The following is a 13,844-nucleotide window of genomic DNA, read 5'->3' on the forward strand; positions in this document are numbered from 1 at the left end:
TATCTGGAAGTATGTTCGTGGCATATGCAGTGTGTCCTGTCTGTAACCGGACGTTTGCACAGTCCGATTAAAAGACGGATTGATGGAAGGACACGTTGATACCCGTGTTCAACCATATACATTGTGTATGTAATCATGATATTCGTTCTTCCTTTCTTTTTTTGATCGTTTGCTATTTTCGTTCGATAGTTATTGTTTTCTTTATTTCTTTCGGGTGTGCGTTTGTTCGTTCTTTCGACCGTTTGTTCGCTCATTACAGATAGTTCAATTTTATGCGAAGAGAAAAATTATCAAAGCGATCGTCTGATCGATAACATGATTATTTGCTGGAGGGAAATCCCGAGTTTTGATCGCGATCAAATCTAGTTTATTGTAGCTGAACTAGATTACTCAGCACCACTGATTTTTTTTTCAAATTGTGAAGCCAATGTTTCCATGTGCATATTTTTTATCAAGCGTAGAACAATTCAGAGCTACACCTTCCAGATATAGCCTTTTCAAGATAGTAAAAGCCATATAGAATAGAGATGTTTTGAATATAAGACGTTTTTCTACAGTTAATCATAGCTGGTTAAATTCGTTAGGCATTTAACAAAACCAAATTGAATGATTTACCTGTACAAAGGTTAGCTGTCCTGCGTTTTCCTCTCTCCTAAACACCCTGATCGCTCCAATTAGAGTGGATGCCATGTACAGGTGTCTGTGAAAAAGATTAAAAAGGAGTTGGACGCAATCAACGGAAAAGGCAACAGAACAAGTTTAGTATTGTGATTAATATAGACTTTATTTAGTTTACATCGATTGAGAAACAAGTAATACAACTTATGTAAATCACTCTCGATGGTCCGGATGTAAGCGCGCGAGGGGGATCGAACCCCGGCCAGCTAGGTGAAAGGGGAGCGGCTTAATCACTACACCACCCGATCACCCAAAATTATGAGTATTATGACTACTAGAATTTTACATGGGTTTCCATATGGACAGGGATATATCAGCCCTAGTGAAAGATTTTGGCTTTTCAACCAGAGGCTTGACGGCCAAAAGATTTTGGCTTTTCAACCAGAGGCTTGACGGCCAAAATCTATCTCGAGGGATATTCCTTTCTCCCATACTTGACAGAGTTATCCCGCGGTTGCTAGGGAAAATGTAGTTCTGTCTTTTACCGGGGTAGGGAAAAGACAGCTCTGCACTGGATAATGATGTTATGTCACCATTACATGCGGGGACTATTGTCGGCGACGTCATTAGTTTTGACGCATTGCGACGTTCCTATAATGGCGGCGCTTTTGAAATGTTTCCATATGACTGCATTTTTATGTTTCATTAAAGTACTATGAATTTAAAGCAAAGCCTCAGAAGAGCGCAGCTACATGTAAACAAGAGGCCCAGTATCGCTCACCTGGTTTGTAATGCCAAGTAATGTTCTGGATACAAGTTCATTGTTTCTTTTCTGAAGGAATTTGAATATATATCTCTAATTCCCCTATTGGGCCCCATCCCTCCTGCCCTAAGGGGGTCAGAGCCAAAAATCATACAAGTTCTGTTCCCCTTCTCGCGCGTGTGAGCTGTTTTTCCATAACAAATTCGCCGCAAATCAATATGTTTTTATCAATATCTGTATACCAAAATATGAAGTTTTGAAATTATAAATTTGAAAAGGAGTTAGACACGATCAATATGAAAGGCGATAAAGTAAGTCCTAGCTATAACACAGTATGGTGAAACGTTAAATATATGCTAATGATTACATTCAAATCGTTATATATTAATACGAAATCAAACCGGTGCTAATGCTTTTATCAAGATTATGTCTGTATATCAACATTTGGATTGTTTGGGTGCACTTATAGTCGTAATTGGGCCAGCAGCTGTTTATTTATTTGTTATTTTGTGTTTACGGCCACTCGACAACTAAGATCATTTAGGCTAGAACAAGTTAAGATTTCATCTAAAAGATTAGGTTAAAACATAGGCAAGTAAGAACTAAAAAAAACATATTATAAAGGATTTCATGTTGATCTACGAAATCATGTCATTATGAACATCTAGAAATATTTTCATTGTATGGGATAAAATAGTTTTGGCTAAAACACATTAGAAAACTCACGCACAATATTGATGCAACGATAAATGTTGAGCTGATACGATGATAAGATTGGAAAACGGTAACATTTTGTTAAAAATGCAGATTTCCTTGAAATAATTAGGAATATGGTAAGAACAGTCTCCCTTATATGCAATGTGCCAAACACCGAATACCACTTTATTACGGGTCACATTATACTGACAACAGATTTAAAATCAACATTGTTTTCATTGGTAACATAATGAAATTAAAAATATTCAGGACAATGCATTACATTATTGGCCGCATACCTGTAAAATCGGTTACATCTGCTGGTCAAACAAACAAAGTTTGGTTGCAATTTTAGCGGTCTTAAATTTTTGCGATTTGGCTTGCAAAACACTATATTTATCAGACATCCATTTCCCAACATTTTGCGATCATAAAAAAGTACCGCGAAATCGCAAAAAAACGTAACCAATATCTTATTTGCAACACCGCTTAACTGATTAATTTCTGTTGGTTGGTTGGCTAATTTATTTTTAAGGCTGCCTTTCCTGTGTGCAGTGTGTTTGTGTAAGTGTGAGGCTGCGGTGATATCCATATGTCGTCTGACAAATGCCATTATATATTACCACCATTGTACTTACCTTTTGTCCAGTGATAACGCCAAACCATTAGGCAACATGTAGCCTTCCGCCACGGTCTCATAATGCTTTCCATCAAAATAGGAAATACTTCCTAGCTGTAACATTAGATAAATCTCCAAGGCTGCCCACGTTTGACTTCGAGAACTTTGGAAATTTGTGAAATAGAATGAGTTCTCTCCCGTGACAGCAACATCATTGATGCTGAAATAACAACAAGCCTTTAATATAGAAAAAACCGTCATTATTAATCAGAAGGGAAGCTTAGCTTTCACAGATTTGGAAGGAATTTTATATCATATTACGGTCATATCCAGGAACTAAACCAAACACCATCCAGACAATGTACCGTTTAGTAGTATTATAAGTGTATACATATACAATGCTTGTTTGTTTGATTAAATTTTTTGCCCTGCATGTAGGGCGTTAGAATTGTACCTGCAGCCCCTGTTGCATTATCGTAAAAGGCGACTAAATTTAGGATCTTATCTTTTCTCTTCTTCCTAACTGACTTTATCCTTCCTACTGCCTCCCTTGGCACCGCCTCACTTTTAGCCTTGAGTTGAGCGTTCGCCCCTGTGAGGAAGGCTCTGGGTTCTGTCCCCATGCCGAGACACACCAAAGTCTATAAAAGTTGTAGTTTCTGCTCCTGCTTAGCGCTCAGCATACATAGTGGGACGACTGGTTCGCCCGTTGTCAGAATAATGTGACCGGATGGGGTGTGTTGCTTGGTGTCTTCGGCAGCATGCTTCAGTGATATAGCACTATAAAAAGGACAACAGTTCCACTATACAAGAAGACACAACATGAATATACCGCAGTCTCCCAAAACACGCACCTCGCACAACATACACGCTACACCGCATACATGGGAGACCGTCCTTACATGAACATAGCTGTTAATAGGACGTTAATTAATCAAACAAACAAACAAACAAATTAACGTTTTGGGATACTTCGGTATTTTCGTGATGTGTCTTGCACATTTTATAGTGCTGTATCACTAAAGCATACTGCCGAAGACACCAAGCCCGATCATATTATACTGATAACGGGCGAATCAGCCGTTCAAAGCAGAAGCAGAAACTACCACTTTTATTCTCGGCCAGGGGACAGAACCCAGAACCTTCCTCACCGAGATGAGCGCTCAACCAAAGGCCAATAGTGAGGTGATATCAAGTGAAACAATGTTAGTTAGAAAGAAGAGAAAAGATAAGAGCCTAAATTTAGTCGCCTTTTACGATCATGCAATAAGGACAGTAGGAGCAATTCTAACGCCCTACCTGCAGGGCCAATTCCTGTGAGGAAGGCGCTGGGTTCTGTGCCCTGCCCATTATCTAACAAGTTGGTTGAATATAACAGAATATATCCAATGTGGCCACTTTAAATGATTTTTATAAGATATATTTCCGTTAATAAAAAATGATAATTATACGTATCAAACGACTGTCAAATGTTAATAAAAAAAGTACTCACAAGTATATGGCTGGGTTTACCTAAGAACCTACATGTCTGAGCGACTTATCTGAAGGTACTCACATGTATATGGCTGGGACCACATAAGAACGTACATATCTGAGTGACTTATCTGAAGGTACTCACATGTATATGGCTGGGTCCACATAAGAACGTACATGTCTGATCGACTCATCTGAAGGTACTCACAAGTATATGACTGGGTCCATATCAGAACGTATATGTCTGTGTGACTTATCTGAAGGTACTCACAAGTATATGGCTAGGTCTACATAGGAACGTACATGTCTGAGCGACTCAACTGAAGGTTCTCACAAGTATATGGCTTGGACTATAAAGGAACGTACATGTCTGAGCGACTCAACTGAAGGTTCTCACAAGTATATGGCTTGGACTATAAAGGAACGTACATGTCTGAGCGACTCAAATGAAGGTACTCACAAATATATGGCTGGGTCCACATAAGAACGTGAATGTCTGAGTGACTCATCTGAAGGTACTCACAAGTATATGGCTGGGTCCACATAAGAACGTGAATGTCTGAGTGACTCATCTGAAGGTACTCACAAGTATATGGCTGGGTCCACATAAGAACGTGAATGTCTGAGTGACTCATCTGAAGGTACTCACAAGTATATGACTGGGTCGACATTGGAACGTACATGTCTGAGCGACTCAAATGAAGGTACTCACAAGTATATGGCTGGGTCCACATAAGAACGTGAATGTCTGAGTGACTCATCTGAAGGTACTCACAAGTATATGGCTGGGTCCACATAAGAACGTGAATGTCTGAGTGACTCATCTGAAGGTACTCACAAGTATATGGCTGGGTCGACATTGGAACGTACATGTCTGAGTGACCTATCTGAAGGTACTCACACGTATATGGCTGAGTCCACATAAGAACGTGCATGTCTGAGTGACTTATCGGAAGGTACTTACAAGTATATGGCTGGGTCGACATTGGAACGTACATGTCTGAGTGACTTATCTGAAGGTACACACAAGTATATGGCTGGGTCCACATAAGAACGTACATGTCTGAGTGACTTATCTGAAGGTACACACAAGTATATGGCTGGGTCCACATAAGAACGTACATGTCTGAGTGACTTATCTGAAGGTACTCAAAAGTATATGGCTGGGTCCACAAAGGAACGTACATGTCTGAGTGATTTATTTGAAGGTACTCACAAGTATATGGCTGAGTCCACATAGGAACGTACATGTCTGAGTGACTTATCTAAAGGTACCAACAAGTACATGGCTGAGTCTACATCAGAACGTACATGTCTGAGTGACTTATCTGAAGGTACTCACAAGTATATGGCTGGGTCCACATAGGAACGTACATGTCTGAGTGACTTATCTGAAGGTACTCACAAGTATATGGCTGAGTCCACATAGGAACGTACATGTCTGAGTGACTTATCTAAAGGTACCAACAAGTACATGGCTGAGTCTACATCAGAACGTACATGTCTGGGTGACTTATCTGAAGGTACTCACAAGTATATGGCTGGGTCTACATAGGAACGTACATGTCTGAGCGACTTATCTGAAGGCACACACAAGTATATAGCTGGGTCTACATAGGAACGTACATGTCTGAGCGACTCAACTGAAGGTTCTCACAAGTATATGGCTTGGACTATAAAGGAACGTACATGTCTGAGCGACTCAACTGAAGGTACTCACAAGTATATGGCTTGGACTATAAAGGAACGTACATGTCTGAGCGACTCAAATGAAGGTACTCACAAATATATGGCTGGGTCCACATAAGAACGTGAATGTCTGAGTGACTCATCTGAAGGTACTCACAAGTATATGGCTGGGTCCACATAAGAACGTGAATGTCTGAGTGACTCATCTGAAGGTACTCACAAGTATATGACTGGGTCGACATTGGAACGTACATGTCTGAGCGACTCAAATGAAGGTACTCACAAGTATATGGCTGGGTCCACATAAGAACGTGAATGTCTGAGTGACTCATCTGAAGGTACTCACAAGTATATGGCTGGGTCCACATAAGAACGTGAATGTCTGAGTGACTCATCTGAAGGTACTCACAAGTATATGGCTGGGTCGACATTGGAACGTACATGTCTGAGTGACCTATCTGAAGGTACTCACACGTATATGGCTGAGTCCACATAAGAACGTGCATGTCTGAGTGACTTATCGGAAGGTACTTACAAGTATATGGCTGGGTCGACATTGGAACGTACATGTCTGAGTGACTTATCTGAAGGTACACACAAGTATATGGCTGGGTCCACATAAGAACGTACATGTCTGAGTGACTTATCTGAAGGTACTCAAAAGTATATGGCTGGGTCCACAAAGGAACGTACATGTCTGAGTGACTTATTTGAAGGTACTCACAAGTATATGGCTGAGTCCACATAGGAACGTACATGTCTGAGTGACTTATCTAAAGGTACCCACAAGTACATGACTGGGTCTACATAGGAACGTACATGTCTGAGTGACTTATCTGAAGGTACTCACAAGTATATGGCTGGGTCGACATAGGAACGTACATGTCTGAGTGACTTATCTGAAGGCATTCACAAGTATATGGCTGAGTCTACATCAGAACGTACATGTCTGGGTGACTTATCTGAAGGTACTCACAAGTATATAGCTGGGTCTACATAGGAACGTACATGTCTGAGTGACTAATCTGAAGCTACTCACAAGTATATGGCTGGGTCGACATTTGAACGTACATGTCTGAGTGACTTATCTGAAGGTACACACAAGTATATGGCTGGGTCCACCTAAGAACGTACATGTCTGAGTGACTTATCTGAAGGTACACACAAGTATATGGCTGGGTCCACATAAGAACGTACATGTCTGAGTGACTTATCTGAAGGTACTCAAAAGTATATGGCTGGGTCCACAAAGGAACGTACATGTCTGAGTGACTTATTTGAAGGTACTCACAAGTATATGGCTGAGTCCACATAGGAACGTACATGTCTGAGTGACTTATCTAAAGGTACCCACAAGTACATGACTGGGTCTACATAGGAACGTACATGTCTGAGTGACTTATCTGAAGGTACTCACAAGTATATGGCTGGGTCGACATAGGAACGTACATGTCTGAGTGACTTATCTGAAGGCATTCACAAGTATATGGCTGAGTCTACATCAGAACGTACATGTCTGGGTGACTTATCTGAAGGTACTCACAAGTATATGGCTGGGTCTACATAGGAACGTACATGTCTGAGCGACTTATCTGAAGGCACACACAAGTATATAGCTGGGTCTACATAGGAACGTACATGTCTGAGTGACTAATCTGAAGCTACTCACAAGTATATGGCTGGGTCGACATTTGAACGTACATGTCTGAGTGACTTATCTGAAGGTACACACAAGTATATGGCTGGGTCCACATAAGAACGTACATGTCTGAGTGACTTATCTGAAGGTACACACAAGTATATGGCTGGGTCCACATAAGAACGTACATGTCTGAGTGACTTATCTGAAGGAAATCAAAAGTATATGGCTGGGTCCACAAAGGAACGTACATGTCTGAGTGACTTATCTGAAGGTACTCACAAGTATATAGCTGGGTCTACATAGGAACGTACATGTCTGAGTGACTAATCTGAAGCTACTCACAAGTATATGGCTGGGTTTACATAGGAACGTACATGTCTGAGTGACTAATCTGAAGGTACTCACAAGTATATGGCTGGGTCCACATAGGAACGTACATGTTTGAGCGACTTATCTGAAGGCACAAATTCAAACTTCTCCACAGCATCAAACTGTCGACGATGATTCACGACGAAAATAAACACCTTTCCTAAAAAGATAAAAAGTTCATGAAATTGTAATATCATTTTTTCACAGCGTCTTTTTTCAATTTAATCATAAAACATGGCCGATAGAACTAATTCACTAATCATAGAATATCGGTTAGAGGTTGGTCCTGGAACTTTGGACTTTTTATTGGCGGTATGGGTAAGAATGCAGATAGCATTGTTTTTATCTTTATGCATTGCAGCTATTTGAAAACATAAAACAATTACAAAGACGAATGTAGATAGTGGTATTGTCTCATCATAATATATACTGCAGTAGTATCCGAAGACTTATACCTATATTATGGATGCTATAATGTCAACAAAAATATCTGATTTGTTCAGAAAAAATATCATCTTTACCTCACAAAACTATTTCTTTCTACATTTAACAGAGATAGAGCAACATACACGTAAATTTCTAGAAATAAGTTCTTTTTTAGTAAAACAACCATTTTAAATCCAAGCAAACTTGCACATCATTTCAATGGAGTTGATCAACATATTTTAACAACACACTCTTTAAATTAACACATAATAACACACAAATCTTAAATGTATATGTGCTGTAATTTTCATTCACATGAATGAGGAAGAGCTTTTAATATTAATTCACCACCAACAATTACCATTTTTTTGAGAATTACAATACTTAAAATGAATTATATTAGTTTTGAAAACCTTTTACAAAGTTAAATAAGGGCTCAAAATGAATTTCGGAGGCAGTATAAAAATTCTATTTACGTAAACATTAGTTTGTTCGTTTGTTTGATTTAAATTAACGTCCTATTAACAGCCATGGTGACTAACGGACGGCGTGCCATGTATGCTGTGTGTAGCGTGTATGAAGTGTGTGATGTTTTTGGAGACTGTGGTATATTCGTCTTGTGTCGTCTTGTAACATACCTGGTCAAACCATGAAGCCAAGCCGTCGTCTACAACTGCATATCACATTTTACAGCGATATGAGTATTTATAAAGTGAATTCTTCAGATGTCTTTTCATTTAAACATACATAAAGAAGTACAAACAAGAACTATTACAGTCAATGTTGCACATGCTTCTAAAGCATCATACATGTTGTTCGTGTCTTTGAATTATTTTCACAGCTTGATTCTTAAAAAATATGTTTTTTCAATGAAGTATTCAGAAAAAAACAACATGTCAAAATGTTCGCCCAGTTATGGCAATAACACTTAAATGGCATCATCAAATCAGAATGTATTATTCACATACAAACACATTGATACAGAGACAACTAATAAGACAATTAACCTGATGTTTTGTCCTGCCAGTAATCTATTCCATGAGGATAAAAGTCAGAAGCGTTGAAATCCCCTTGTATAGTAAGTGGCGCAACTCCGGACTCAGAAGACTTGAAGTCGAAGAAAAAGATTTGGCCTTTGGCCTTCTTCTCAGCATAAACTTGTCGAAACAATGATGATGAAGTAGGCATGACAATTCCCTATCAAAAAATAATAATACCCTACCAATATTAATCATTTCTGTGTTTTCGTTAGCTCATTTGTTTGTCTAACATACAGTCAAGAATCATTCTTCACTGGTTTCACTAACCGTTTCGTACATTTGGACATTGTTTCAGGGAGTCTATACATAAAATGACAAGAGGCCCAGAAGGCCTGTATCGCTCACCAGGTTTATTAGGAGGAAAATCTGAGACCCCAAGGTCACACTTTTTGTGAAGGAACTTAAGATGTTATCTATGAAGAGTATTTTATCCCACCACATCACTGAGATGAGAAGATTGTATTAATGTTTTTGTCATTTTTTTTCGTTTTTGGTCCTCATAAACAGGTTTGGAGAGGAAGCCGAAAATGTAAATTGTTTATGAATACACTACGACGGTCAAAAGGTGATTAGAATAGGTCTCTTGTGACCTAATAAAAGCTATATATTTTATAATATTGACTTACAGAAGTGATAAAGGCCTTGCCATCTGGAAGTGTAGCAATATCTTCTGATCCAAATTCTGAAACATAAAGCATGCCATTATCAAGTCAGCTTTCTTTCTAGAAACAAAAACAAAGTGTCAGATGATTTTAGGGAAAAAAATCATACTGCACAGGCGCAGCAGACCTTTTTTTATTATTATTTTTTGTATGACCCATTGACAAATAAGATCATTTAGGGCCACACTACAAGTCATGCATTAGAATCAATGATCCAGAAAGAATATAAACAATGATTGCATCTAAAAGATCAGGATAAGAAAAGGACAAGTAAGAACTAAAACACGGATTGTAATCGTTGATTTCATAAAAATATTGCATGGTTAAAATAGTCTTAGCTGAAAGACACGAGAAAACTCATGAACAATGTTGATGAGACGATAAATTGTTGAGTTGACACGATGATACATGTAAGATGGGAAAAAGTTCATATTTTGTCAAAATGCCGATTTCTTTGAGATAATGAAAATGTGACTACTTTTATTGAAAGTTGTTACTATTGCATATATTCAAAAAATATGCGTCCCTCGACTTTGAGCGATCAACGGTAATTTCATCGAATGTTACATGTACTTGCCTATACCATCCATGTATTTACAAGGACCGGGCTCGTGGTTGTAGACATGTTTATGAAATCCTAAGAGGTAGCTAAATACAGAAACAAACAAAAATGTTATCAGACTTTTGTTATGAATTTGCATATTACATAGTTATCTGCCTTCACGGGTAGGTATTGATTGTGACGTCATGTGTTGCGAGCGTAACGTCATACTTTTCAGGGAACACGACGTGAGGTTTGCTCTCAAATTAATGACGTAACAATGGATACCTACCGCAAGGGAGATAACTCTGTAATAGGCGAAAACGGAATAAGTACAATTTGTATGTTTATATAATTTATGTCGTTTTATTAAGATCTTGTTACAGAAATGTAATAAAATATTAATATCAACGAATGTTTTGTACATTATATATAAATTATCATTATTATATTATTATCATTATTTTGTCTTCTATCGTTTATCGTGTTTGCTTTACATGATAAATGGGTGCCTTAAAGATGCTCCACCGCTGACAAATGGTATTGTTTCACTATTAAAAACAAGAGCAGACGATTTGGTATTTTTCTTCAGTAACAAAAGTTACTTACTTTACATCAATGCCACCATTGAAAAGTTTGAAGTTCTAATTTTACTTCAATTTAAAAATAAAAATAAATTATTATTTGCATCCCGAAAAAATTCTGAGGCACGTACTGTATCGTATATGTAATGAAGTATTAATTGGGCTTGCATCAAAGGCAAAATAAATCATTTTATGCTATTGTTTGTGTTTATTAGACATATATATATATACAGGATTAAACACCAATTATTGCTCAAATGATGAATATCAAGTATGCTTTGTCGGCGGATTACTTCTTGCCCATTATGATAGGCATTATCTAATTCAAAACTGACATCAACATCAACCGTTCTTACTTTTGTCAATGTACATGTAGTAAATTATAAATGCAGATTTTATCATGATTTAACGGAGACATCACTAGCATGGACACTAGATACTTACACCACTCTCGTAACATGCTGGAGTATGATCAACAGTATACTTGTCAGTACTATTTTAAGGTACGTTTGCATAATGATTTATCCTCCGTTTCAATCCACCAAGACTGAAAAGAACAAAAACAGTATTGGCATAATAAATGAGTTTGTTTGTTTGACGAACATACCAGTGTCCCAAAACACGCACCTCACACTTCACACACGCTACACACTGCATGCATGGGAAGCCGTCCTTACATGACCCTGGCTGTTAATAGGACGTTAATTAATCAAACAAACAAACAAACAACGTCCTATTAACAGTCAGGGTCATGTAAAGACGGCCTCCCATGTATGCGGTGTGAAGTGCGAGGTTCGTGTTTTGGGAGACTGCGATAAGTTCGTGTTGTGTCTTCTTGTATATTGGAACTGTTGGAACAGAAGCAGAAACTACCACTTTTATAGACTTTGGTGTGTCTCGGCCAGGGTACAACCCAGAGCCTTCCTCACAGGGGCGAACGCTCAACTCAAGACCAAAAGTGAGGCGGTGAAAGATATGATCCTAAATTTAGTCGCCTTTTACAATCATGCAATAGGGCAGCACTCAGCAGGTACAATTCTAACGCCCTACCTGCAGGGCAGGTGTTGTGTGGATATATGTAGTCAGTAGTAAAATACTGTATATCACAGGTATCTTACGTAGTACATATTCGATAGCAGGGAGGAGTGTTGCTTGTGTCGATAATTGTGTCGTCTTTAAGGTAGTGGACCGCGTACATATATTCGTTCTAGGAGGGATGCAATACACACGAAACAAAAGCAGCATGAAGCAATAACAACTCCATAAATGGGGTACATTTGTATTTACTTTCTAAATGAACTGATTACATTCTAAATCTATGTTTCCGAAATAACTGCTTGAGACACATTATAAAATCTAACGGATCTGGATGACGTTTCATTCACCGGAGGGTTAAAGATCTGGGTCAAGTTAAAACAAGTTCCGTCAGATGTGGAACAAAGTCACGTGATTGTATTGACGGAAAAAGCATTTTGTACTGACGGATAAAGCATATCTCCCAAACCACTCCTGATAGCATATCCGAAGTGTACGCACCTTTATCCGGCTTAGCTCCGGAAATTTTCAGAGCGTGACAAATTTGTGTGAAAAGCGATAGATATCGTTGTGGCTATTAAAAATGCATTTAAATTCTTAACAATACATTAGAGAACCACTCTTTTGACATAATTGCCAAATACACTGTACTTAAAGACCCACTATCTTTCCGAAACAGCTTTCAATTTTAAATATGGGAATGTAAAACAAGATCCATAAAACATTAACTTTAAAACATGTAATTTATTAATATTGTATACTATCTTATGATTATATTGACGTGTTTCAAATATATCAGATAAAATAAACATAAATCCTTTGAGATTGTAATAGGACTGTTTTAACTGAGGTCGTTTTTGCAGTGAAACCGGTTTGTTATTTTGTGTTAAGGAGGACACGATAGGCCTACGTGCAACTGTACAGGTGTAGGCGATTCGATCTATACAGGCGACATGCACTGATGATTGACAAAATCATGAATATGTCACCTTTTATAACGTCAATCGAATTCATGTGAGCATCATATTCTAGGCCATTTAACCTTTGATAACTTACTAAAATGGAACTTATATCACCAGCAAATACTGACGCGCTGTTATTGCAGAGTCTGTTGTTCTTGTATTAAAAGAAGAGTCTATTGTTAAGTGATATGGTGACCACAACGCCGACGTATACCTTTCCTTGAAGAGCGTCGCTTGTCCACTGATCAGAGGGCGATGAATGTTGATATTAGTGTGTCGACGAAGTTTCATGCCCAGATATAAATGACCGGGCATATCAGTTCGACCCAATTTGATTTCTGTCACCGTTTAGTAAAAAAAAAATGAACATAATATACACCTACACACAACGCTGCAACACACAATTTATTTAATCAAAAACCTTTAACCAAAGTATTTGCAATGTTCATCGAGGAACAATGATCAATCTGATTAAAATGTAGATCCGTATACCACTCCGTTCAATAGATGAAACATATATACATTGTATAGAGATATTAAGGATAGATCTGTATTTTAATCAGATTAGTCGTAGAACAAAGTTATTATGTATATTTCTCCCAGACCTATGGGTACAATACTGATTTATGCCATGCAATGCACTCATGTCGCTTCAATGTGCTTAAAATACACATCCTAAGTTATTATCACTACGTTGGTTGAAGGGAGTGGTTATAAGGATCTGT

General features: G+C 38.2%; 1 protein-coding gene across 2 annotated transcripts in view; it reads right to left on the minus strand.

Annotated features, from left to right (window-relative positions):
• LOC138311218 (serum paraoxonase/arylesterase 2-like) overlaps positions 1–13,410 on the minus strand; it is a 28,115-nt gene extending 14,705 nt beyond the window's left edge. The window contains exons 1-8 of one of the 2 annotated variants that reach the window (XM_069252711.1): positions 13,334–13,410; positions 11,567–11,669; positions 10,575–10,645; positions 9,962–10,017; positions 9,303–9,492; positions 7,906–8,029; positions 2,716–2,916; positions 616–700 (exon numbers count right to left, since the gene is read on the minus strand). In XM_069252711.1, coding sequence (XP_069108812.1) covers positions 616–700; positions 2,716–2,916; positions 7,906–8,029; positions 9,303–9,492; positions 9,962–10,017; positions 10,575–10,645; positions 11,567–11,637 — 798 coding nt within the window. In that variant the 5' untranslated portion in view covers positions 11,638–11,669; positions 13,334–13,410. Of the gene's footprint in view, positions 1–615; positions 701–2,715; positions 2,917–7,905; positions 8,030–9,302; positions 9,493–9,961; positions 10,018–10,574; positions 10,646–11,566; positions 11,670–13,213 lie in introns of both variants that reach the window. The other variant, XM_069252710.1, reaches the window with a different exon arrangement.
• Between the last annotated feature and the right edge of the window lie 434 nt (positions 13,411–13,844).

Source organism: Argopecten irradians, chromosome 16 (genome assembly GCF_041381155.1).
Source record: "Argopecten irradians isolate NY chromosome 16, Ai_NY, whole genome shotgun sequence".
Classification (NCBI taxonomy): Eukaryota; Metazoa; Mollusca; class Bivalvia; order Pectinida; family Pectinidae; genus Argopecten; species Argopecten irradians.